The sequence below is a fragment of the Quercus robur genome, chromosome 11, assembly GCF_932294415.1.
Source record: "Quercus robur chromosome 11, dhQueRobu3.1, whole genome shotgun sequence".
NCBI lineage: Eukaryota > Viridiplantae > Streptophyta > Magnoliopsida > Fagales > Fagaceae > Quercus > Quercus robur.
The window spans coordinates 43,194,547-43,221,558 of NC_065544.1; the positions used below are offsets into that span (position 1 = coordinate 43,194,547).

The following is a 27,012-nucleotide window of genomic DNA, read 5'->3' on the forward strand; positions in this document are numbered from 1 at the left end:
TATCCAATCACAACCCTCACAAAACCCACAATGACCTTTGACCTCTGCATCAAAATCACAAGTTGTTTACATCATTTCTAGTTTGGAGAATCTCATATGTGCATTTGAGGTGTTAAGGAACCTCATGGTTTTTGAAAAGGAATTTGAAATTAATTGTAAATACTTCCTTTGATTTGTTTTATTTGTGTTTTCTTTTTTTTGGTTCAACAAACAAATCAATATTGTTTCTGTGGGTTAACAACTATTGAATTATAAATAGTTTTCAAAGATGGCTAAACTAAATAAACAACAAATCAATAAACAAACTATTGAACATAAACATGAAATTAACAATGAATGTGAAATGAGATGTAAGATTATAGTGGCATAACAACGAACATAGTATTTTGGGAGTCAAAAAAAATTAATAAACGAACTATTTAAGAGGAACATAAAATTAAGAAAGTAAACATACCTCTCTGAAATGAATTGTGAGAAATTATAGTGGCATAAGTTTTGAGGCATAAGGAGACGGAGATATATAAAAGAACAAATTTTACAACATGCAAAGCAAACATTAAATGAAACTAACTCTTTAATTTCATAAATCAGGTGGCATTTACCTGGTGTTAATTGCATTGTATAATTGGTTGGAAGTGGCTGCATTGAAGCCCAAAATACTAAACGCTGAAATCTTTTAAGCTAGCTCCTTCATTTATGTCTTCAAATAATCACCGAGTCAGAGTGGAAACCGTTGTTTTTTTTTAGAAGTTGAAGAGTGTTTGTACAGATAATCATTGAGTTGGAATGGAAATCGTTGTTTTCTTAGAAGTTGAAGAGTTTTTTAGAGAGAAACAGAGGTTGAAAGTGGCTGAATTTCTTGGCTGGGCTTCATCTACAGGTGGGAGGAAGAAGAGGGTTTGTGTGTAAAAATTTAGGCTTTCATCTACTAAACTGTGGGGTGGGTCAGCCTTGGTGTGGGTTAGCCTTTGAGCTACACGTTGGTGGGGAATTCAAATGGTAGCCATTGAGCTACACGTTGGTGGGGTGTTTAGACTTGGCATGGGTTAGCCTTTGAGGTACACGTTGGTGGGGAATTCAGATTGTAGCCTTTGAGCTACACATTGGTGGGGGTTCAAAGTTGGGGTGGGTCAAAAATTGTAGCCTTTCAGCTACATGTTGGTGGGGAATTCATATTTGGGTCAATATTTATGTGCTTGGGCTTTTCATCTACTTTGAGAATGTAGTTATTTTTTTAAAAGATTACAATTGTTTGATCATTGTCAACCTCAGCCCATATATGTGACAGTAAAAATAAGTTACTATAAATTATTGGGTTACAGTGAAAAAATTTAATGTGGAAAAAGGTTAAAAAGACTAAATGGAAGCTTAGAGTGCCACATGGCAAGACCTCATGCATTCCCGCATGAGGTCTCTGCTTTTATATATATATTGATTAGTATTTTTGTACATTGTTCACTTTCACTCCAAAGCAGTATTCTATTTTATCCAAATCAGTATTCTATTTTATTCAAATTAGTATTCTAGTAAATTGCTGATTCCGACCCCCAAATCAATATTGTAGCGTATTTTAACTACCATGCTTAACCAGTTAAGTTAAGTTACAACATATAACTTCTAAGAATTGTATTTGTATCTACAAATTTTTTTTTTTTTAATGAGTTGTATCTACAACTTTTTACATTCTTTTAGAACATGAAAATGTGACTTAAAAAAAGTTTCTGTTGTATGAGAATATGATAACTCTTATCTCCATTAAAAAATTAAAAATAAAATAATAATAAATAAAATAAATAAATAAATAACGTATTCAAATTTGCACTGACCATTGTTTCGAGTATGGCCCCACCAATCATCTTCCATATCCTCCTCAAAACAGAAGGACAACCACAAAACACAAAGTCCTTTCCTTTCGAGGGAATGGGCAGACTAACATTGTTCAGCTTTTCTATGTAGTAAGTTAGGCAACGTTTGAAAGAATAAAGGAAAATAGCACCTCGAGTTTTAGAAAATCGAGATCCACTTTAAAACTCGACCATAAAACACTTGCTTTCCATTATTTTCTATTGGGTGAGGTGGACAAAATTGCCACCTGGATCTCGAGTCTTTAAGACTCGAGATCCTTGTATTTTTAACCAAATTTATTTTGTGCACATGAAGTCGGTTTTATTTATTTTATGGATCCCAAGTCTTAAAGTCTCGAGATCCACAAAATAAAAATAGACAACTTCACGTGCACAAAATAAATTTGGTTAAAAATACAAGGATCTCGAGTCTTAAAGACTTGAGATCCTCAAAATAAGATCAACAAAATAAAGATACAGGACTTCACGTGCACAAAATAAATTTGGTTAAAAATACAAGTAACTCGAGTCTTATAGACTCGAGTTCCATTGGGGAAAATTATAAAAACATAACACTCTTAACACTCAGCCCGCATAACACAAGTGCTAACGCTCTACATAGCCTTCTCACCCAAAAACAGAGCATCCTCACTAAGTCTCTCAGCCTCACTAACTCTTACCCTCACTAACTCTCACTCACCCATAACTCCTACACCACATTGCCTCTCACTCTCACTCATCACACTGCCTCTCTCACTGCTCTTCCCTCTCAACAAATTGATATCTCAGTAAGGGTTTGCATAATTTGATTGTCATTGTAGTTGGGTATTAGTTGTCTATGGGTGTGGGTTAAAGAGTTTGACTAATTATTTTGTACATAGTTGACATAACTTAGTTAATTTATGTGAGTTGTAGAAGTTTGTTTTGTTAGTGTTAATTTTTTGAGTATTTATTTGCCCATTTTGTTATGAAAATTTTATTCATCATTTCTAGGCTTTTATTTTTATCATGATCTTACAAGTTTTTTTGACTTTATTCATCATTATTTTGGGTATGAAATGATTAGTGATTGAATGGAATGAATGGGTATCATAATCATACTCCTGAAAGTAATTCTTAAAATGTAGTAACCTACAATATATGACTGTATAAGGAATTGATCATTATAAAAAAAAAAAAAAAAAAAAAAAAAAAAAAAAAAAAGTATAAGAATTGGTCATTTTGGAAACAATTTGGAATTTGGTAATGACATTTAAGCCTTAAGGATATGGAATACTCTGGTCTTGTTAGTTTATATGTTTTGTTAATGCTACATCATCTTTGTAAAGTCTCCTCTCGTTCTATCTATTCTTTAAATATATATATTTTCCTTACCTTTTATTTTTCGGGGTTGCTCCACTGGATATGTTTCAAATTTGCTTCTGAAGCCAAACTTAGGACCATGGGTACCACAAGTTACATAATGGCTATAAAACTAGTAATTACCTATGAAAATTCTGACTTGAATATGTTCAGCCTTAAGATCGCATTACTTTTTTCCCCCACTTTACAACTATATGATTTAACTAACTAACATAGTAACTTGACTTGAACAGGTTTACAATGCCTGAAATTGATATAATCTTATACCACGATGATCCGCTTAAGAATGTCAATGCGAACAAGGGATTGCCATTTGAAGGGCCGGGTATAAAGATGTATTATACCCAAATTGATCGTAGGTTGAAGACCCTTGACGAATTGAAGAAGATTGTCATGGAAGAGTTGTGTGAGAATCCTGTTATACACAACATACAAATTACTTATCGTATACCAAACGAAATCTTGAAGCACCGAATTAATTACAAGTATATGGTGATAGAAACAAACATGTAAAGATCATGTTTGACAAGTTGGAGAGAATAGCTGAAGTAACTAACATTGAGTTGTACATATAGTTGGAGCCACGTGCAGTTTGGGAAGAGGATATCCAACAAACAACCACAAGCTTACAGGTTACGGTTCTGGATGCTCAATATGAGTATTCTACACATGTAGAGGATGATGATGTTCATGCCGATGGTGATGTTCATGCTTATGGTGATGATGATGATGATGATGACGACGACGACTATGTTGATGAGACTACTGCCATTAACAATGATGATGGCAATGATGATGACGACGACTATGTTGATGAGACTACTGCCATTAACAATGATGATGACGACTATGTTGATAAGAATATTGCCATTAACAGTGAAGATTTTGTGGATAGAGATGAGTATGAAGACATGATTGGCAGAGACCTTGGGGACTTTGAGAGGGATATTGATGACGATGAGACATTGGATGGTAGCGAACCTTATGCAGACAATGTTATTAGTGTCCAAAATATTACGAATACAATCCCTGCCTACACACTTCTTGCATTGTCATTCTTTGCAAATACTTGGGAAAATATGGTTGATCATTCACATATTGATATGTCATTTGTGTCTCCTTGGAGAAAGGGGATGAATTTGTGCAAAGGGTTGACTTTTGCTAATAAAAAGGAGGTAAAGCGCGTATTAACAATTTGTGCCCTCAAAGAAAACAAACATTTTACCATCATTAGGTCGACGACGAAAAAACTGTGCGAAATGCGTGCATGAGTCATGCAAGTGGTATGTCTACGCAGTTATGAAGCCCGATCTTCACCAACTATAGATGGTCACCATGTATGTGGGTCCTCACACGTGTATACCGACTGGGGTGCGAAATGATGGTAGAATGATGAGTTGTAATTTTATTGCATTAGACATCCATCAGAAATTATGTGAGGATCACACTACCCCAGTTAAGCATTTCAGATCTATGATAGAGACGAAATATAATGGCCAGAAGCACAGGAGTCAGGAAGAAAATATAAAGTAATGGCTACTTCCTTGCTGTAAATAAAGCTCACACAAATTCGCATAAAAATTGTTAAATAAAGTAAAGAATTAGTGATCATCACTTAACTGGGTTAGTAATTTTCCAGGGTAAATATGAAGTGTATTTGAAAGCTTAGTTCCATACACCAATGCATTCATTAACAGAATGGTGCAACAACTAGAGTTTCACCACTTGCATCGCTGCTGACAGCATAACCATGACACTACTCATGTGACAAATACAAATTTCCCGTAGCTTGGAACACTTCTGAAACATTTCGCCTTTACACACATTAATTATCAACGAAGCCAAAGTCTTTGACCAAAACCTCCTGCTCTTTCAAAACTCACGACAGAGAAGCTAACCGAACCTAAATAATGCTACTTCCAAATTCAGACTATCTTTGACATTCAGGGAAAATTGTTTAGAATTTTCATGAAATGTATTTTTCCTGCTGCGCTTGAAGAAGTCTTGCTGAAGACTTTGCATCCATATAGAGAGCTTTCACTTCCTCAATATCCACCTATAAATCATATAAATTGAAACAAAATTACTAATGTAGTTGATGGAAGAAGAATAGAACAATATTTTAAATCATCTTCAATCACATTGATTACAAATTAATCCAAATCATATTATTACCTTGCAGATATTGTCACGGCCATTCATTTTTGCCATAATACTGGAGGGCGATAACAGCTGAACTGCATGCCTGAAGAGATGACAGAAGCGTCACTAAATATCTTTTGAGGGATGGGACTCAGAAACAGCAAATCTAAAGATTAAGCCAAACCTTAAGGATGCTTGTAGACCAATGTCACCCAGGTAAGCCAAACTTTCGTCATCTATTACGAGGTCCTCCACATTTGCACGGAGAGCCAAAATCTGACAGTAACAAAGACCACAAATATCAGTATGTGGACAATGATAATATGGTTAGGATTTGAAGAGAAATTGTAGGCAGTGAGAGAAAACAAAATTTGGGTTGAACCTTTATCATGTCAGCAACATCATAAGTTTGTGTTCGGATAATAACTAACCGGTCCAACAAGTCGACAGGTATGCTATGAGGACGGTTCATATCAGTCCCTCTGCATGAAAACAGATTCATATTCAGAAATTTTTATAAGATTCATGTTCAGAATTTAAAACATCAAAGTAACTTAAGTCAAGGTTCCTAGACAACTATGAGGTAAGGCCCAGATGACAAAAGCATTATTGTTTGTAGACCACTAAAAACACAAAAGATCAAAGTAATTAAAGCATCACATACAAGAATTAATATATATATATATATATATATATATAAGCAACCGCTGTCACACATGCCACCAACCTCCACCACTTGCACAAAATCAATTTAACCACCATTTTCATCGAAGTAGGTAAACCCCCACCACTGAGCCCATCTACAACAGAACTTGTCCACTTAGCCCAACACACAATTGCTCAATAAGATTGCTAAAAAAACCCAATAATATTTTTGATAAGTAAATTAGAATTCTATTGAATGAGACTACTTCATGCACATGGAAAAGTACACAAAGGAGTCTAAAGAATTACAAGATGTTATGTACAGAAGTATAATGATTCTAAAAACTTCAGAATGCAGTTACAATTAGTAAAACCCCCTACCCGATACCAATCAAACCAATAAAATAAAATAAAATAAAACAATTCTATCAAATGTGTCCTTGAAATTCCCAAATACTCAAGGTTACGCTCCTACGATAGAGTCCACATCAAACATAATAGAGTCAGATTACAAATATGTGAAAAACGCTCGCCTATTCAATTCCACCATCCAAACAAAATCCACAGCTTGAATGCAACATTACAGTGTAACAAAAGATGCTCCACAATCTCCCCACTATGTTGCTTACAACACCACCCTAATAGCATGAATACTCTCTTAATGAGATTATCGCAAGGATCCTCCCCTATGCTACCGTCCAAACAAAGAAAGAAATTTTCCTGGGGCCTTGACACATGAAATACTTTTCCCAGGAAAACTCTTAGAACAGGGACCCCTTAAGGCATCATAAACAGAACGCACATCAAAATCTACATTCCCTTTCAATTGCCAAATCAATCTATCTCTACTCTCTCGATGAGGGATATTGGAATAAAGGAGATTCAAGAAGGAGGGTACTGCCTCTATCTCCCAATCAATAGTCATGCTCAAATATGACACCCTTATGTTCCCTTCTGTCTCCCCGGCAAGGAGCCAATAAAGGCATCTCTAACTAATGAACAATCATATAAATCCGGAACAATCATCCTCAATTGTTGGTCACCACACCACTTGTAATGTCAAAACCAAACACAACTACCCTCCCCTATATCAAAGCAGGTATATATACTGTAGAAACCCTTCCCACCCATGCTTATGCTTTTCCATAAGCCACAACCATGAGTTCCTCGAACAGACTTTGTGCACCAACCTCCCCACTCCTCTCCATATTCCATGGCTACCACGTCTCCATAGAAGCATTTCCCAGTGCCGGCTCATGGCCTAGGCAACTTAGGCCTAGGCCTAAGGCCCCACAACAAATACAAAATTTTCCTACTAAAAAAAGGCCCCATCTCCCTTAGTAAAATGCCCAAAATTTTATAAAAATATAATTTTTTTTAAATAATTAGTATTTTTTTTAAAGAGTGATACTAAGGATATCACAAATTTTACTATAGATTTAACTGACATATCACCAATCACATAAAAAAGTAATTCAAACACAAATAAATTAAGTTGTTGAAATTCATCAATTACACTCATAATCACATTTATTGTGAACATTTTGTAATATTTTTAGTATTTTTCTTTTTCATTTCTAACAAGGCTTTTAAAATAGGAGACCAATAAAAATTTAACCTAATTGAAACCTTAAGATGTTTCAAATAAAATGCTGCAAATATGATAAATCATCAATGATGACTAATCTCCTACTAAACCACACACCAAATAATATCTATCTATCTCATTCTCTTAAAAAGAATATATAAAATTAAAATTTAGATTACAACTATACTTAAGTATACATAGTCATATATCCAAGTTAAAGTAAATTCCTTTTGATTCAACTATAATATTCAATCTTCTATATGAAATTCACTTTAGTTTAGCTAGTATTATTCATCAATTTTTGTATTTACATCAAATTAGTCTTAATTTAACTAGTATTATATAATTTTATTTAATTAATGTTTACATATAAAAAGGCCTCATATAAAATTTTTGCCTTAGGCCCCAAATTTTGTTAGGCCAGCCCTGGCATTTCCTTCAACCCAAAATGCCATAACCATTTACCCAAAATGTTCTCGTTAAAGGTCACTTACTTTTTTTCAACTAATCCACCATTAGCAATTGAGGTGCAAACTGTATCCTACCCCACCAAATGCAGCTTTAAGATCATCAACCAATCCAAATATTTGACATTTTACTACATTGAGAAATGTGGAACCACCATGGCATCATCCCAGGAAAAGGCCTAGTTAATCATGGACAGACTACAGAAGCCATGAAGACCATATTTTTTTTAACTTTGTGTTTACATTAGCAGATCAAATGAAATGAATAAACAATATAAAAGCTCTACATATCAGATTGACAAAGTTCCTAGGTATGGATCCTCTAGCAGTGGGCAGCATGGTTTAAAATATTTCACAAACCCATGTCCCACAAAACACATACAATACCTAGTTGTTAAACTCTTTGTTACTTAGGCATTAGCACAGCTTCACTTTCTTATCCCCTGACCACCTTGCAAGCCAAAGAAAACGTCTCCAAGTTGCTCCAGTTATAAGCCATAAAGGAAAAATAGTGCTCAAAAGAAGTTTGTGATGCACTCATTTGTATGGCTTAAGTATCAGGGCTGATGCTTTAACAATGCAATACAGATGGCAAATTTATTGGTTAAGGCCTGAATGATGATAACACCGACCATAATAATAACACATTAAGAGAAGTATATCATGCGTATCTATTAATCAATTACAAAAGCATTCAATTTCTACTTTAAGATTTATGACTTGTCAACTGGCAACAGTGACTTTCATATGTAACAAATTGCTTATCAAGGTTAAAAAGATGGTCAAGGAAGAAGCACTCCAAAATTTATTAAGGTGCACAAGAATTTCATACCTCACATTGCAAAACCCTCTGTTTGTGGCAAAGATTACTATTGGAGACAGTGAGCTCTCTAAAGCACGATTCAAGTATGAAAAGCATTCCATATCCAGCATATGTACCTGCAAATAATGATAGATACACAAATAAATAAATAATAAAAAGCAACCATGAAACATTTAAAACATGGACAGACATAATAGAGAAAAGAACCTCATCAATGAATAGAACTCCAGGGACAAGTTCTGCTACACCTTCATCAATGTACCGGTTAACAACCTGTCATGAAAAAATTTTTAAAAAAAGTTACCTCCAAAGCTAGACAAAAACATAAATTTGGGAACAAATATACACCATCTCATCTTTAATGCATCATAGTGGGATAAAGACAAAGTATAGAATGATTTTTTTTATGTATTATTGGTGAAAAGAAGAATGGACTGTGTCAATGTCTTGGAATTTTCAACTTAATCAGAGAACTGTTAAGAAAAATAATAACAACTTAAGAAAAGGATTTCCCAAAATAATTGCAGAAATTTTTAAGAAACTTCGTATGACTTGCTGACCATGACTTATGCTTCTATCAAAAGAAAATAATACGTTGAAATTAATATCTGACATAAATTTATGAAGTAGATTAGTTTATTTACTTTATTATTAATTCTTATAAAAAAATAATAATAATATATATATATATATATGATGTAGTACCTTATTAATTTCTTGTCTTAACTTGTCAGTGATTTCTGTTTTCCTAGGCTTCATCATCTGCCCCATTAGTGACAGAATATCTTGCCCACCTTGAGGCCGTGCATTTGCAGCATCCAGATCATGTAGTGTCACATCCTGTTAGAGATTGGATAAGCAAACAGAAAACTGAACATCAAAATAGGAAGCCCATTACATCACAAAAAAGATCAGTTTATGAGTCTTCTGATTAGTATAAACTTCCAGTACCAATAGTCAACATCAACATAATCTAAGAAAACAAAAAGAAAATTCAGAAGCACAACAATATATATATATATATATATATATATATGAACCAAAAGCAATGCTTATATACATTAAGCTCAGTCTCACTCTTTCTCTCTCTGCTAGTTCTCTTTTCTTTCCCTTTTTTTCTTTGGCTGAGCAAAATATGATTGTATGAACCACCCAACTCCACCCCCCACTTTACCACTTAGAACAGGCCTAATGGTTACAAATCCTATAAGAAGCTCAACAACTTACTAAGCCAGCAAGAGTCACAAGCTGATAAGTTCAACCAACTTAAGAGGCATTAAATTCTAGCTATGTCATCCTTGGGTCGGCTGCAGTCATAAGAGAAATTCAAGCAACTTCAAGAGTCAGTTACGTCTTGTCAGATAATTTCTGTAATGCATTTCCCTCATAGGTCAAACAAATATGCAGCTTAAATTCTTTATATTTTGATGGCACACTATGTCGATATGGCATTTATGAAAGAAATGCTGCAATTACTAACTACACTAACAGTCAAAAAATTGAAATGCGCAACTATCTTGAATCCTGATCTCATATGGAACACACATAGTCAGGAAATGTCCAACACTATTATTATAAATTAGTATGTCACTTATGAATTTAAGAATATGCAACATACACAAAAAAACTAGTAGCTAAATGAAAACAAACCTGAACTATCTCCTTCTTTTTGTGAACCTCTCCTTTAGGAAGTGGAACATATTCATCTGCTTCAAGGTCAAATTCTGTAGCGAAAGCGTCACTTCTGCCCACCCTCTTTACTGCTCCACTATTTGCTTCAATATATATAACATCACCAACAGCCACCTGCAACATTGTATCAGGTAAAGCAAAAAAGGATCAAACTATAATCAATTTTTTAATTAGATGCTCCTTTTGAGCACACCAAACCCTGGGTTAAAAGTTTTAAAATAAATAAATAAAAACAGCAGGAAAATGAAGAACAGGAATCAAAGTGACATGACATCAGATTGAGTTGCCTGTCCTACGTTTAAAAGAAAATTAAAATTAAAAATAAAACAGAAATTAGCCCCAAAAACAAACGACCTGGCATACTCAAGCACATGTTGCAACACTAGTAATACTGAATTTTTTATTAGGAAAAAAAGGGACGTAAAGTATACAGAAGATGTGTACAAAGGTTCACCCAAAGACCACATTTAAGATTCATCTTGTCTAGAAAATCTATTTATAAACCCAAAAAATGAGGATGCAGCCAAAAGCAAGCAAGCAAACATTCACTCATACTGCTATCATTTTGTTCTCTACAAATCACCCATGTTATATGTAGAGTAGCATTCCATATTGATCCGTTACTTTGCCCTCCAAACATAAGGAACAAATCAGTAACCTTTGAAGGTATCACCCACTCAAAATAAAGAAAAGGTAAAAGACCACAAATCTCTAGCAATAAAACGATAAAGCCTTAGATATTCAACTAATTTGCCACTAGCTAAATACAACACCAATCCACAAGGATCGTATTCCTTTTGATGGAAGAACATTTTGCAAGGTGACAATAATAAATGAACATAGTCATTGAAAATTTTGCATATAACAGCCTCACACACACTCCATGGATAAGAAGGATGAGTAAATTTAAAATACTTCACAAAGAGATTATACAAAGTAAATGAATATATCAAAAAAGCAAATATATTTCTATCATTGTAAAAATAACAGCAAATGAATAAAAGGAGCCTACCTTCTCCTTGATCAAGGCATCATAAATGGTTGGGTCCAACTTCAGTTGCTTGGTTCCTTTCACAGTTTTTAATCCAATGATCACATGGCTAATACTTTTATCATAGCCACCTGTCACACTCTCAGCTTCTTCCAGGGAAAGTTCAGTAACCTATGACAAGAACAGCAACATATCAAGAAATTATGAAGTAAAGATAAAAATAACACAAAGAGATTATGGTCACATCAGACTAATATGAAAGAAGCATTAGTAACTTGCCTCTCCTTCATAGATAGGAAAAGGTGTAAACAAGCCTGAAGATTGAAATGCATGTTTTAATGTAACTCAATAACCCTATAAAGATAATGAGAGAAAAATGCAAGGGAAAAGAAAGAACAGAAAGAAACTCTGACATTGTATGTTCAAGTACAGAGTAGAAGGGGTGGGGGGGGAGGAATGCTACTCACATATAGTGCTTCAAAGAGAATGGGATCAATTTGACCAGCCAAGATGGTAGGTGCTACAGCACAATATCTGAAAAGCCACCATATTAAGGAAGAGGTTGACCATATTTTTGGTATTCCAGAATGCAAATTCAAGACAAATCCAAAATACTATACTGAAAGCAAGAAGGATACATTAATGCCCTGATCCATGTTGAGGCACCCAAAGGTTGAGAATAATAGTAGATTATGGCAACTAAAATTATAGCTGCAACAGACAAGCAGAAGAGGAAGCTGTTAGATCCTTTAAAAATTGATATCAGCTTTTCTCATTGCGATAGTAATCTCATTGAAGGGGTCCAATAGAGCAAACCAGAAGCCACGTTTTTGCCTGAGTAGAATTCAAGCAAAATAACTTCTTAAATATGTCAACTTAGGTCAGTTTCTAATGCATCCACTCCACACCACAAGACAATAGAACTAGCATAAAACAATTTTGGGAGAGAACGTAAGGCAGCAAGATATAGTATGTAACTACAAGATACTAAAGACACAAAAAAGTAAAATATATTTTATGAGTAATATATTAGGGACAAACTATTAATACTAATAATGTAATAGAATTAACATTTTTTTTTATGATAGGTAAGAGAAGTTTATTGAAAGAGAAAGAAAGAGACTACTTCATTAAAAGGATGAAACAGCAAGTATGGTATCATAGCCAACGTATTCCTTAAACTGCCGCCCATCATAATTGACCACCCTCAACCACCATGCATCAAGCATTCAAGCCCTCTAATATTCTGTCTGCCACCACACCTAAACTGCCTCATCTCCAATCATTGGCAATCATATTTTACCACCATCACATGCAATTCCAACATTACGTAACCCTGGCAACCAACAAATTGAGTCACCTGACGCGGGGTGACATTGTTCCCAGTTCAAAACACGTAAGCCATTGTTGGCCCCCACCATAACCATGACTCCACAGAAACCCAAATTCAGCAGCCACTGATCACGCGTGACTTGTTATAACTCCTAGGGTGTCAATTCAACCTTTTATTGGTAAGTTACACACTCACAATGGGTATTAAACGCAAGCCTTCACCCTCCAACCATTCTTGCAGGAGGAAGAAGCGTCATTTGCGCCAAAGTCATTAGCTATGCGGGATCAAGTCTATGGGCTAGACAAGAACACATACAGTTCTACACGCACTCATGATGCAAGCACAGCCCATTACACCCACCCAACTCACAAGCATGACTTTGTACTTTGTTTTCAACACCTGCATTACTACAATGCTTTAGATAGAAAGCAAACATAGAATCGCCGACATACCTTGGACCAAAAGAAACGCCAACTCCCCAAAAGCTGAAAAGGGAAGCCCTTGGTGGAGACAATACGCTAGTGCAATGGTGTAGCCGACTACTTCAAGCTCAAAGGCCACAACACTAAGGCCTCTCACACTTCCATTCTTCAAAATTTTCAATATCTGCAAATCTCAAAACAAAAACCACCATATCACTACCGACATCAAATCAATCAACCAAAATCGTTTCTTATAACATGTTACATCAGCAATCCATTCAATTCCTACGCCGCAATAATTGGAAAAAAAAAAATTGATAAGTTCTCCAAATTGCTTTTCATTATTAAAAATTATCAATGCAGTAGGATTTGAACCTATTGTCTCAAAACATGGGACTTAGGATTCAACTACAAGAGACTTAAGCAGTTGAGTTAACTTTAAACCATAAAATGAGTTGTTGGTCATACAATTGATGAAAATTGATATCATACAATTAAGGTCCAATTCTATGACTTTAGCACTTACTCAAGGTTCACCAATTTTGCGTTTTTTAGATGTTTGGGCAGGGGAGGAGGCTGCGGGGCATCATCCTTAGGCTCATCATCATGCTGCAAATTCCATTAGATGCATGCAATCAATATTCGGTATAATGATAAGAATAAAGTGAACTACAAAATATATCATTACATTCTAATTAATGTTATCATACCATAGAGCTGCCTCGGTGTCCTACTTTATGTCCACCTGTCCCACAAGTGGGTGCTCTTCTAGTGCGCTGCGGTCTACCTTGTGGGGGTGAGGGCTGATGAGGGGGATGCTCGTCCGGTACATCAGTAGGTGGCTGTAGAGTGTCAATCCCAACCGGAGGTCCTAGAGGGTCAGATGAGGATGCGGTAGGTGGGTAATGATGCTCTATGTAGAGGCCAGGAGTGTGCAGTAGTGCTAGTGGGTGGGTAAGAGGGTGTCTTGTGGAGTATAGGAGGGGTCAAATTTTGATCAATATTGAGATCAAAATTGGGCTGCGAAGGTGGGCTAGGTGAAGGGACCTCGGGCTAATAAGATGCATCTGGGATGGGTAGAGGGACCTCAGGCTGAGGAGATGAGTGCTGGATGGGTGCAGGCATCTAAGGACTAGTTACAACCCGAGGGGTTGTTGCACGCCGACCACGGCCCTTGGTTGTACTTGTGCTTGGGCTTGCTGTAGTAGGCATACCACGGCCCCTGGTTGCACTTGTGCTTGGGCTTGCTGTAGCAGGCCAACCACGGCCCCTAGTTGCGCTTGTGCTTGGGCTTGCAATAGCACGCTGACCAGAGGTTCGTGTACTTACGGGTGCTGCTGATCGCGGGGCATCTCACCAATCTGAGGAGGTGCATGACAAACTTGTTGTCGTCTCATTTCCCATGAAATGATATACGGTCCATTCTCCTCCCTCCAATTCTTTTCGACCTTCCCATGTAAGTCTATTTTATGCAGTCTATCATCATAGACAACATCGTCAGGCCGCTGCTGCGCCAACCCAAACTGTCGAAGGACACGGTCCGGGTGGTGTCTCTCTACTCTGCAAAAACACACAAGCGGCACCCTTGCTGTCCATGTATCCCTCCCTGCAACGCAGAATTCAGGAAGGTGGCCGAAGTCTGCCTCGTATGGCTGCCACACAATCTACAATAGAAACAAACAACAATTAGCATAGCATCTTAAAATGTGAAACAAGGGAGAATACATAGATAAAGGGAAAAACAAAAATTTTAACAAAAGATATGTTAAAGGATGAAGCAATCATATTCTTAAGGATAATTATTATAACCAAACCGAATTTTTGAATATTATTACTTGGTCTAGCTGCATTGTCACTAATTGCTCGCGATAGTGGACCAAGGCCGTGCCGGATGGCCTACTCTTCGGGCTTGGCACCCGCACCCACCTACAATTACGAGCGAATAATATAAGAACGATAATACAATTTAGTTATTTAGAAGAGTACATTGCATAACACACTAAATATTAGGAAAAGACTTACTTAAATGCAAGTGGAGCATATGACCATGGGTCATAATCACATCCAAGTGGGGGCTCTATCCTTAGGCACAAGAATGGCAACCTTGCCCATGCCCAATACTGGACCAAGGTGCACGCCCCACCAATCTGCGATGCCCCTTTCTCGCTTGCCCGACACAACTCCCTGTACAACCAGGCCAGGCAACCACTACCCCAACTATACTGTCGCGGATCACGAAGGTTGCGCATGAAGTTCAGGAACATAAGATGCACCCTATCTCTTGACTTGTCCATGAAAAGTTTATCCCTTACTAGTGCTAACATATAGCACCGAACATACTGGTGTATCTGAATCTTCGTTGCATCATGAGGCAGTGGCGCTGCAATGGCCTCAACAAGTCAACTGATGAGAATTCTTTGCCCCACCAAAGTTTTATTGTCATTCAGCGGAGTAAAACCAAGCAACTCCCCACACACTTGACTCCAATCCCCATCCTCCATAGCAGTAGGCCCAACCAAGACCTCACCGTCTATAGGAAGTCCGAAAATCACCCCCACATCTTGTAGGGTGATTGACATCTCACCATGTGGAAGATGGAACGTATGAGTCTCCGGCCGCCATCGCTCAACTAGGGCCGATATTAGGCAATGATCTATCTCTCTAGAAGGGGCTCTAAACAATCCTTCCAGCCTTAGCAATTTGATAATGTCAATCACCCGATTATCTTGCATCTGAACGTTTGACATCTCCTTAGTGCGACCATGGCAAATAAGTGGGCTCGGGTCCTACAAAATCAATAAAAATTATAGCGGTTGTTAGAATTAGAAATACAACTTTGAAAGAACTTGCTAACGAAAAGTCAAAGCCAACGTAAAAATTAAAGCAGTTGTTAGAACTAGAAATTTCACCTCGCCATTCCAAATGGCCTCTGATCAATGATATAGTTGTCGCGTCAACACTGACCTCTGAAGCAGACCGGGGTCCAAGATCTCTAGCTCCTCATCGATCCGAGGCTCCATACTACAAAGAGTATAGACAATTAAAAAGGTTATGAAAACCCCAATTTCTCTGTGCCAATGTCTAATAAGAGTTCATATATTTTCATTCCATCACCTTCAAAATTATATATATATATATATAGAAGATTCAAATGACAGTTAAACATTACAAGTGCATACAAACTAGATAAGAACATGTAGGTAAATAAAAGTTTACACTTGTTGGAACCATAAATTTGAAGTGAAAACGAAAGAGTTACAGAAACATTCAAGCTTCAAGAGCATCAGCAAAATGTGACCAACTGACCATGCAAGAGGATGGCCTTTAACATAAAATTTGTAGGCCTTCTACATTCCTATTCTAAACTTATTTTCGTAAGTAAATAAGATTATATTTTTTTAAATTATTCTTTCTTTTGTGCATTTCCTAACTCCTAACTCCTTTCAGTCTTTACATTGGTTGCCACCAAACAATCATGCTTTACAAATGATACTTTCCTACATAATACATGTTGACCATACTTTCCTGCTATCTTGGTTGTGCTTGTGTTTTGCCAGTAGCTGCTTTGTACTTAGCACTGTATTAGTTATTATTTAAGTTACTTGTTTTTCCAGCATTCCCTTGGATTTTTGTGTCTAAATTAGTTTAGCTGAATGGTGATTATTTGGTATAGTGATTTATATCGTATTTATCTCTTCTACTTTTTTTTTTGCATTCTATGTTGGCAGTGTGACAATTCTTCCAGAACTTTAAAAAGCCATTTTTCCAAAACATGTTTGATGTAATGTGAATATGTTTCTTTACACCTTTTTTTAACCTTTTTGTTCAGGAAAAGAGAAGAAAGATTGAACAAAAATTCTGAAAGTGTTTCTGAAGTTTTGTCATGGGTCAATCGGAGCCGTAAGCTCAAGGAGAAAAGGATTGCTGAAAAGGAGAAAGCATTGCGGCTCTCAAAGATTTTTCTGGAACAGGTTGCGTTTTAATTGTGTTTCTTTGTATTATTTTTCTCAAATGATTGATTTCAGGCAGGATCTTTTATTAATATCACAGTGTGAATTTTCTCAGGACAATGTTGGTCAAGGAGATAGTGAAGATGAGGAAGAAAGCCACAGTACTGCGCGTAAGGGTTCTTACTCATGATTTGTCTTGTAAAATCGTATTGATGTTGTGACATGATTTTGAATCAGTCCATTCTGCATTTTATTAGATTTTGAGTGCATAGATTGGACTGATTCAAATACCATACTCATCAAGTTCTATTGAGTAGTCATGAAATTTCCTAATGATATCCAAGCTCCATAATAGAACTAAAATTGTGTGTGTGACTGTAGTTAATTATTCTGATGAGTTTACACCAGTTTATGATTTATGGCCCACAAGTTTGTTCTTCTAGAACCTAATCTGTAAGCAAGTGGTTTTGTTTGATGTGTTCCTACATCACTGATCAATACTGATATTGTTTCTATTTTGAATACTTTATAGATGATCTGGCAGGAGTTAAAGTTCTTCATGGCATTGACAAAGTAGTGGAAGGTGGGGCAGTTGTTTTAACACTAAAAGATCAGAATATACTTGCAGATGGTGACATCAATGAAGGTAAACTATTTTGGGGATACTTTTTGTTTGTCAAGGCCTTTTAAGATGAGTTGACACATTTATATAATAGAGGTTTTTGTTTTGGTGTGACAGAGATTGATATGCTTGAGAATGTTGAACTTGGAGAACAAAAGCAGCGAGATGAGGTTTACAAGGCTGCAAAGAAGAAAACAGGGATCTATGAGGATAAGTAAGATGGAAACTTATATAATTTGTTAATTATACCCATAATTATATGAAAAAAAAATGATTGACATATGTTTTGCATTCTGATGTTTTAGGTTTAATGATGATCCCAGTGCAGAGAAGAAAATGTTGCCACAGTATGATGACCCCACTGCAGATGAGGTTTGATTTATGGTTTTTCCCATCACTCTTTCTTAAAATTTTAGTCTAAGAAATTGCTTTTCCTTTTTCAATTATAACAAGAAATGTTGTGCATGGGGATTGGTCATGAAATTTTTCACTTAATTTATTTTTCTTTCCAGGGGTTAGCTTTGGATGAAAGAGGACGTTTCTCTGGCGAAGCAGAGAAAAAACTTCAAGAGGTAATTCTTTCTCCAAATTAAAAAAAATAAAAAATAAAACCTGGAAAATGTAGGAGAAGAATGGTTGTGTTTGAGGATGAGGAACTGTGTGCGTAGTCATTTCATTCTTCAAATTATTGTTTGTTGTGACTTCCTATTTATTCAAGTTGTAGTCCCATTCTTTCTACTTTCTGCTCTTATTTTATTGTACTGAATTTATAGGGTTAGGATTTTCCCTTTTGAAATGAATTTTCGCTTTTGTTGGTGTTTGAATGCATTTTAATTACTTAACTAGTTTTTTTCCCCCTAGCTTACAAACATTTTTTCCCCTTATTGCCAGCTTCGTAAAAGGTTAGAGGGTGCTTCCAATAACATTCACTTTGAAGATCTCAATGCAATTGGGAAGATCACATCAGATTACTATACTCAAGAAGAAATGCTTAACCTTAAAAAGCCCAAGAAAAAGAAATCCTTGCGGAAGAAAGAGAAGTTGGATTTGGATGTGCTTGAAGCAGAAGCTCTCTCTTCAGGCTTGAGAGTTGAGGATCTTGGCTCTTGGAATGATGCAAGGAGGCAAGCCATCAAAGAGGAGCAAGAAAGAGTAGAGGCTGACTTGAGAAAAAATGCATACCAGTCAGCTTATGCTAAAGCCGATGAGGCATCAAAATCACTGCAGATGGAACAAATTCTTCCTGTTAAATTAGAGGAAGATGAGAATCCTGTTTTTGCAGATGAAGATGATGATCTTTATAAATCTTTAGAAAGAGCAAGGAAATTGGCTCTTAAAAAGCAAGAGGAGGAGGCAGCATCTGGTCCTCAAGCAATTGCACGTCTTGCCACTACTGCCAGCAGTCAAACTACAGAAGATATAAACCCCACAACTGGAAAGTCGCAAGAAAACAAGGTTGTCTTTACAGAGATGGAGGAGTTTGTTTGGGGTCTCCAGCTTGATGAAGGTATTTTTCTTTTAACGTTTGTTCATGTGTTTACATAGAATTGAAATTTGAGCTGGCTGTGCCCTGCTTGAATTGAGATTTCTTCATATTTAATATTTTTGACTGCTTTACTATTTTTGGCCATTCAATATCTTGTGGTCAGTTGATATCCATCTTTTTATCTGGTCAAATTCAAGTTTAACAATGACCATTTTTCTTTGGAAGTTTTCCTGATCTTGTGCCTATCGATTTCCTGGAGCTTTCATTTGTACCCCATTAAACTACAATTTCATGTCTTAATTTGCTACAGGTTTTCAATTCCTCCAATGGTTTTATAAAAATAGAAATAACTTGTATTTTTGTGCTCTTTCAAAAGCCCGTAAGCCTGAAAATGAAGATGTTTTTATGCAAGAAGATGAAGAGCCAAGAGTTTCCGATGAAGAAGTAAAAGATGAGGCTGGTGGATGGACTGAAGTTAAAGATGTCAGTAAAGATGAGCACCTTGCGGATGAGGACATGGAGGAGATAGTTCCAGATGAAGCTATCCATGAAGTTGCAATAGGGAAATGGTTATCAGGTGCGCTGAAGCTGCTTAAAGATCGAGGAACACTTAAAGAAAGCATCGAGTGGGGTGGTAGAAACATGGACAAGAAGAAGAGCAAACTCGTGGGTATTGTAGATGATGATGAACCAAAGGAGCCTCGTTCATCCGCTCTAGTCGATTTTAAAAAGGAGATTCGCATTGAGCGGACAGATGAATTTGAGCGAATTGTAAGTGCTTCACTTAACCAGCCAATCATTTCTTATTTTTTTTCTTTAGCACAAATGGCCTCTCCCTCCCACACACATATACAGATGTCAGTTACATAAACAAGAGCATTATGGTTCAGTTACATTCTCTATTTAATGGTTTAACATGACATCTGCTTGTGGGACCTCATATTCTGCTGGTTAATGAGGGAAATTATCAGAAAAGGAAAGCGCAATTAAGGGCACAAGCCTAGTGCACAGAAAGTATACTAGAGAAACACCCCAAAACAAAAGCTAACGTCTCCCACAAATTTGAGATGGAAAAGTAATTTGCATATGATGTTCAATTATAGTGAGAACCTACAAAATAGAAATTTCAACTGCATCAAGGGAAATCCACGTCCCTCAAAATTCTTCACATTCCTCTCTCCAAATATACCATTTGATACAAAAGGGAACTACTTTCCAAATTTCACCATTACCATGTCCTCCAAATTGTCCGTTCTAACATGCTGACAATATTTTCTATAGCTAAAGAGGTTTCGCCATATAAACACATTGAACTGGTCAATTGATATGGGGGATTTTGAGCATAGTTGGTGATATATTCATCTGACCTGTCCACTTGGGGGTCCAAGGATATACATACATAGGCACACACTGCTGCCTGCATGTATGAATATTTACTCTAACAAATTCCTAGTTGGTTCTGCAGTAATTGATACAGATTTGAAACATTATATCCTGAAGTTATTCTAAGTTGGTGCTGATATAATTTAAAGGTTCTAGTGGGGCCAATGTTTAATTTGCAATTTCACATGAGCACGTAGTTAAGAAAATTGGCCTTGTCAATTTGTTTACAAGAAGTCTTCCTATCAGGATAATGCTGGTTGGACCTGCTATCACTTTGCAATGGTTATTCTATGACACCATCAAAGTTCTAAGTGGATTGTAAGTGCATTTTGTCCCCTTTCCCCTCCCCAAAAAAAAAAAAAATTAATAATAAGAACCCAATATGATTATCTACTTTTTTATTTTCTTGGAAAGATTTATGTTGCTAAAAAAAAAAAATATTTCTGTCATATGTTGATTCTTGCATGAGTTCATGTATATTTTAGGCCTTAGTGTCTGAAAGTTCTATAGGTCTGCTACTCATGACTTGCGTCATGAGTGCCTTTGAGGTATGAATTTATGTCTGATAGGGGATTGTGGCATTTGGGTCAAGTGTTGGCACTTTTTTTTATCCACCACTCATGATCATGGTGTGAGCTACTGTTTCGTATTTTAAGTGCTTGTCACAATGACAGAAATTCAAAGTACAAGATTTCTAGTGTTTTGCAATTAAGGTGCTTGTTAAAGAAACTATGATATGCCAAACAGGACAGCATAGATAGGCAATATCTTTGGTTAGGAGAGAAAAGCATAGACACAGTCTAGAACTAAGGCTGCGCTGGATGCAGTCAAGTCTTCGATATATTTCTTGTAAGACGTGTAGTTGTGTTCAATAGTTGTAGTTCTACGACTACAAGATTTTATTCTTCCACGGACCTACAACTAAAGAATTTTATTTTGTTCCACGAAATTTGCACAATTCTAGAGTCCTACAATTAAGACTTCTAATCTTATGTATTTTTTTCTTACCATTATATTCCCCAAATTTCATTTTTAAGCATTCCAAGATGCCAAGATTTATAACCCTGCTCTCAAAATCCCCTTCTTCATAAAAAATCTACAAATTAGCAGAGAAAGTCTTTGCAAGTACCATTGAACTAAAATTTCAACATAAGCTAACAAAAAACAGGTTTATTTCTTTCTAATATAAGGGTACTATGTGAAATGAAATTCAATATCTTAGCCTTGCATTGATGATAAATCAAAGTTATCTTACATTCTCATATCTAGAATTGCATGTTCAGTGTGCTCTTTAGAAATTACATTCTTTCAACATGCTTTTCCATAACCATCTGTTTGTATAATTCCTAAAACTTTAGAACATGGGTGCTCGTTCCCAAGTGGTCATTGCTGGAAATAAAGCACTGGGTTTCCTTTAAACAATATTTCAGCAAAGCATTTGCCTCAAAAGTGAATCAAAGTTCCAAAATGCCATCTTTGAATCAAATCCAAAAATGGGTACTTCGGTTTCCTTTAAATACCACATTTAAATTTTTTTTTTTTTCAATTCTAACAATCACAAAAAACTAATGTCACTGCCAAAACCTAACCATATTCTCAGAACACCAACAAAAAAAAAACACAAAAAACAAAAAAAAAACCCAGAAAGATCCGAAAAACCCTAGGTCAAATCATGAAATTCCAAAATCTAAAATTGGATAAAGAGAGACAGAGGAATCTAAGAAGCAAAAACGAGAAAGCATTCAGAAGAAAGAGAGAGTACCTTCGGCACGGTGGGCTACGAACGGCGTTAAGAATGAGCTCCGATTGCTTGAGAGACTACCTTTGTGACAGTGGCTACGAATTTGCTTCAGATTAGGGCCACGAATTTGCTTTATGAATGAATCAGTGAGTGAGTGAGAGTGAGTGAGTTTGAGAGGGCGGAGAGAAAGGGTGTGAGTGAGTGAGTGTGTGTTTGAACATTCAGATTTTGAAATGAGACGTTGAAAGAGCTGTGTATCTGCTATATTTCAGCATATCTCAAGTCTTATAAACTCAATATCTACGTGGCTCCACCTGGCAATTTTGTCCAGGTAAGGTTAGCATAAAACACTTAACTCGAGTTTCTAAAACTCGAGTTCCAATTGAATCTCGAGTTTTAGAAACTCGAGATGCTATTTTCATATATTATTTCGGAACAGGGCAACTAACACAATTGTTAAAATATTATTGTTATTTAGCAAGAGTGTTCCTTTCCTTTCCCCATAATACATTCATTACATTTGCCTCTAAAACCCCAAAACACACACATACATACACAAATGACAAAACACAATGCTTCACACTCTCTCACTCCCAACCGCTTCTTGCTCCTCCATTACTACCAAAACCTCAAAACCCAACAAAACCCCTTCATATCCTCTATACATCAAGTTTCATACATCCCACCGTAATAACCTCCGCTACCTTAAAGCCCTTGGCATCATTCACAACAAGAAGTGTAACGCCCCAAAATCATAGGCAATAAAAGTCTATTTAATCTGAATAATCCATAAAAATATTAAATAAAAGAAACTAGCAACCTTGAAACTGATTACAAAAGTCAGAGCTCTAATTCACCAAATACAAAACATCCTCAAAATAATTCTCCAATACAAAGTTTAATGCCATAAAATAATAAAAAAATCCTTAGTTCCACAAAAATAATTTGTAACTTCTGTCTTCCAAGAATCTCTACTCCAATAATTCACCTAATGTATCTGTAATGGGAAATAAAGGGAGGTGAGATAACTCAATAAGTGGAATTCACTAACATTGGGGTGTGGGAACAAACCTTTCAAATAAATAATTCTTTCAACAGATTCACAACTTATAATTCACCAATATTTTGTCATCAACTATTTCATTAAAAGAAAATAATATCTTTATATTGTGAGCCATCATAATATATATATTGATACCATCACATAAACAATTCCCTAGGCTTTTCTCGTGGTCAACGTTTACGCCCCGTTGACAGGGTTGTGCTGTCCCCTTTTTGGGACTGGAACCTCCTTTCATCCCATTTCTCAAGGATGGCTCGTTTGGAACCTAAAGGTACACTCCCTTGCTAAGGACCTTCCTTTTGGATCCTCAATAGTATGCTCCCTTCCTAAGGAGCTATCAAATGTGCACTGTCCCCTTTTGGGACCGTCCCTTGCTAAGGACTAGCTGCAGCATGATTGTCCCTTGCTAAGTACTAAATATCATACTGAGCTTCTAATCACGACTTGCCATAGGTTTTCAAAACATATTCAATATGCTCACAAAATAATCCATTCATACTTCTCAAAATATAAAGACATATTCACACATACAAGTTTAAATAAAATTAGGTTGTCCCACAAGTTTTTCATAAAACGAATAGCCAATGTGCACATCAACATTTGTAAAATATTCATTTATATATAGAATATCAACATATTCTTTCATATAAAATAGTTTAATAATTAACACTTTTTTGGGAAAACCTCCAAAATTAGTAAACACCACTTACCTCTTAGTTGCAAAAATAAAGGAAATCAACCTCCCTTGAATCACAACAATTCAGTAGAATTAGAACCTAGCAATACCAAAAATAGGTTCATCCATACACAATTTCCCACTTCAAAATTTATTTTCACACTTAAATGGTTTTATCCTAAACAATATTAATATATCCAAAATCCTCCATTTATTCACTTAACTATCAAATTTACTATTGGAAGTCACGTATTGTCTTAATTTGTTGCTTAGCATTCCCTCTTGATGCCACTAGATGTCCATTGACTCTAACCATTATGTATATAACTATATAAATTCAACTTAGCATTGAAGGCCACGCGAGATTGCTTTAATCCATCAATCTAGTGCTAGAATGCTCTCTTGATGCCGCTAGGCATCTACTGACCTTAATATTATATATATATATATATATATATATATATATATTAAACCAAAGTGAAAGCTACGTAAACAATCAAGCTTGGACCATGCTTAGTAAGGAATAGCATGGCAATACTTGAGGTAGCATGTGTAGCATGGCAAACGGTCAGGGTTTATTTATTATTCTTAGTTTTTCAGCCGCAATGTTGGACTTAGAACTACTAGATCAGTGCAGCTATGTAAACAATTGCTAATATAATATTGAAATCATCACTCCAAGGACCCAAAATCTATTACACGTTGAACTAGTGTGAATGCAAAATAACCGGTCAACAATTGTGGCTTAGTGTGAATGCAATAACATAAGCATTCTTTTCACTTTAACATGGTGACCAAGTCCACACTTATTACTCTATTTGGCTCAATTTCAAGTCTGTATCTCTGCCTGACATATTGACCAAGTCTTTATCTAATATAATACAATTATAGGAAACCCTTTTCTATTAGTATAATGATAGTCTAGGTTCCAATCAATTGCAAGCTATTGACCATACAAACTTTTTAAATCTTGAGCTTGAGAAAAATCATACCTGAAGACTCCCACCAACGCCACAGTGGAGAAAGGCAGAAATTCAATTGTCGGCTGAAGCAAAAAGAAATCCCATCAGAAAAACACGTGTGACATAAGGGGGGTCTTGCATTCCATGGAATCCCCACATCGCCTAGGGAAGCACATGGCAATGTGTTTATAAGGAATGACCTCCCTTCAATGTGTAGAGGCCTTTTCCCCAGCGCAATCTGGGGAAGAACAAAACCATGAGGAGTATGGGCTCCAAAGTGGACAATATCTACACAGTTGGGGCGGGGTCGTTACAAGAAGCCCCCCTCAATCAACACAGACACTAACACCATCGACCATGTCCTTGCCACAGTTGAGTTCTTCAAATCCAAGGGCTTCACAGAGCCTGACTTCCCTAGACTCACTTACCTTTGCCCACAACTCTTCACTACAAACTGTGACCCCACTGACTTCGCTCCAGTTTTTGATTTCCTAGCCACCAAGTTACCTGCCACCACCGAAGAATCACGTAGCTTAATCCTCCATTGCCCTCGCCTTCCCTTTTTAGATGTCGATTCTGTCTCCAGCCCACTCTGGATTATCTAAGGCAGCTGGGGATGGAGAATTTGAGCTCGCCTAGTAGTCTTAACGCGCATCTTTTGAACACGCGAGCTAATAAGCTGAGAGAAAAGATTGGGTTCTTGAGGAGCATTGGTTTTTCTCAAGAGGAGGTTGAAAGGGCTTGTGTTAGATTCCCTACGATGTTTGGTTATAGAATTGATAATAACTTGTGGCCAAAGTTTAAGTATTTGGTGGATAAGACACTACAACAAACTTGAGTTTTTTCAACATTTTTTTTATCTATGGGTACCAAAAAATGTTAATAAAACCCCTAAATTTCTACAGTTGTACTCAAGTGTTGATCAAAATAAGGAATTAGCCTACTTATTTCCACAATTGGCAAAACTGTTGACACGAGTGTAAAAAAAAAAAAATTAAGTAAAAGTTTTATCCACAGGCTTGATGAATGTAGAAGATAAACTACATCTTTTATCTACGGTTGTCAGTGTTGAAAATTAGAAACATGGAACTTATATAAATTTACAGAACAAATCAAAGTTTTATAGTTAGCTCTCACAATTTCTCATTTTCTCACTAGTAGCTCAAATCTCTCTCACACAAAACCTAGAAATTTCAAAGCCAATTCATAGCTCTCAATCATGGAAATTTCGAAGCTCTAGGTCATGGCAATTGTATAGCTATTGGTCTCTCAATGTGGTGGCTCTGTCTCATCGTCACTCACAAAATCGAAGTCAAAGTCTTTTGTCAACTCCTCTACTCTGCGCCTACCTCATCTAATCTCCCCCAATTTTCTAGGGTTTCAAGCTCAATCGCCATTGTGACACGAAGATCATTTAATTTGCCTGATTTGTCTCGATTCTTCAATGGACGAAAATTCGGTGCGTTTTCATGTTTTGTTTATAAATTGTAATGTTTGGTTCCTGGGAAAATTTGAGGGTGAATACTTAAATTCTCTCTCACTTCCTCTCTCTCCCCAAAACCCCAAGGTTCCCTCTCTCTCTCTCCCTCTTCCTATGTATATGCCTATATATAGGTTTTTGCATCTTTCTTAGATGGCTTTGTGTTTTGTTTCAGAGTCTACTACAAAGGATGGTCAAGCTAATAAAGTAAGTTTCTTCTAATTTTTGTTCTTTGTTCCATAACCAATACTAAGTTTCAATTATTCTCATTATTATTAATTGGAATTCTATAGCGTTCACTTATTTTCTGCCAAATTAGTGATCATAGTAGTTATTTGTT

General features: G+C 36.2%; 2 protein-coding genes and 1 pseudogene across 2 annotated transcripts; 2 read left to right on the plus strand and 1 right to left on the minus strand.

Annotated features, from left to right (window-relative positions):
- Positions 1-4,795: 4,795 nt before the first annotated feature.
- Positions 4,796-16,056, minus strand: LOC126705062 (ruvB-like helicase 2). Its single transcript, XM_050404018.1, has 16 exons — positions 15,787-16,056; positions 15,372-15,493; positions 15,145-15,235; positions 14,667-14,973; positions 13,340-13,501; positions 12,193-12,265; positions 12,022-12,088; positions 11,576-11,725; positions 10,522-10,677; positions 9,577-9,711; positions 9,079-9,144; positions 8,881-8,987; positions 5,731-5,830; positions 5,533-5,624; positions 5,382-5,451; positions 4,796-5,262 (listed from the first exon to the last, which is right to left on the minus strand). The coding sequence occupies exons 1-16, from the start codon at positions 16,054-16,056 to the stop codon at positions 5,173-5,175; spliced, it is 2,058 nt and encodes a 685-aa protein (XP_050259975.1). The 3' UTR covers positions 4,796-5,172.
- A 15-nt stretch (positions 16,057-16,071) lies between these two features.
- Positions 16,072-20,252, plus strand: LOC126705063 (SART-1 family protein DOT2-like). The gene is made up of 9 exons (XM_050404020.1): positions 16,072-16,082; positions 17,139-17,280; positions 17,375-17,429; positions 17,792-17,905; positions 17,999-18,095; positions 18,187-18,253; positions 18,394-18,453; positions 18,773-19,388; positions 19,744-20,252. The coding sequence occupies exons 1-9, from the start codon at positions 16,072-16,074 to the stop codon at positions 20,235-20,237; spliced, it is 1,656 nt and encodes a 551-aa protein (XP_050259977.1). The 3' UTR covers positions 20,238-20,252.
- Positions 20,253-23,016: 2,764 nt separating this feature from the next.
- Positions 23,017-26,030, plus strand: LOC126705064 (transcription termination factor MTEF1, chloroplastic-like; annotated as a pseudogene).
- Positions 26,031-27,012: the final 982 nt, after the last annotated feature.

Coding starts and splice junctions, on each gene's coding strand:
- LOC126705062 (XM_050404018.1), bottom strand. CDS start 16,056: ATGTCAAACGTTCAGATGCAAGATAATCGGGTGATTGACATTATCAAA. Junction 12,089..12,192: donor ACATGGATCAGGGCATTAAT/GTATCCTTCTTG, acceptor GTGGCTTTTCAG/ATATTGTGCTGTAGCACCTA. Junction 5,263..5,381: donor GCCGTGACAATATCTGCAAG/GTAATAATATGA, acceptor TATGATTTATAG/GTGGATATTGAGGAAGTGAA.
- LOC126705063 (XM_050404020.1), top strand. Junction 17,281..17,374: donor CAAAGATTTTTCTGGAACAG/GTTGCGTTTTAA, acceptor GAATTTTCTCAG/GACAATGTTGGTCAAGGAGA. Junction 18,254..18,393: donor ATGACCCCACTGCAGATGAG/GTTTGATTTATG, acceptor TTTTCTTTCCAG/GGGTTAGCTTTGGATGAAAG.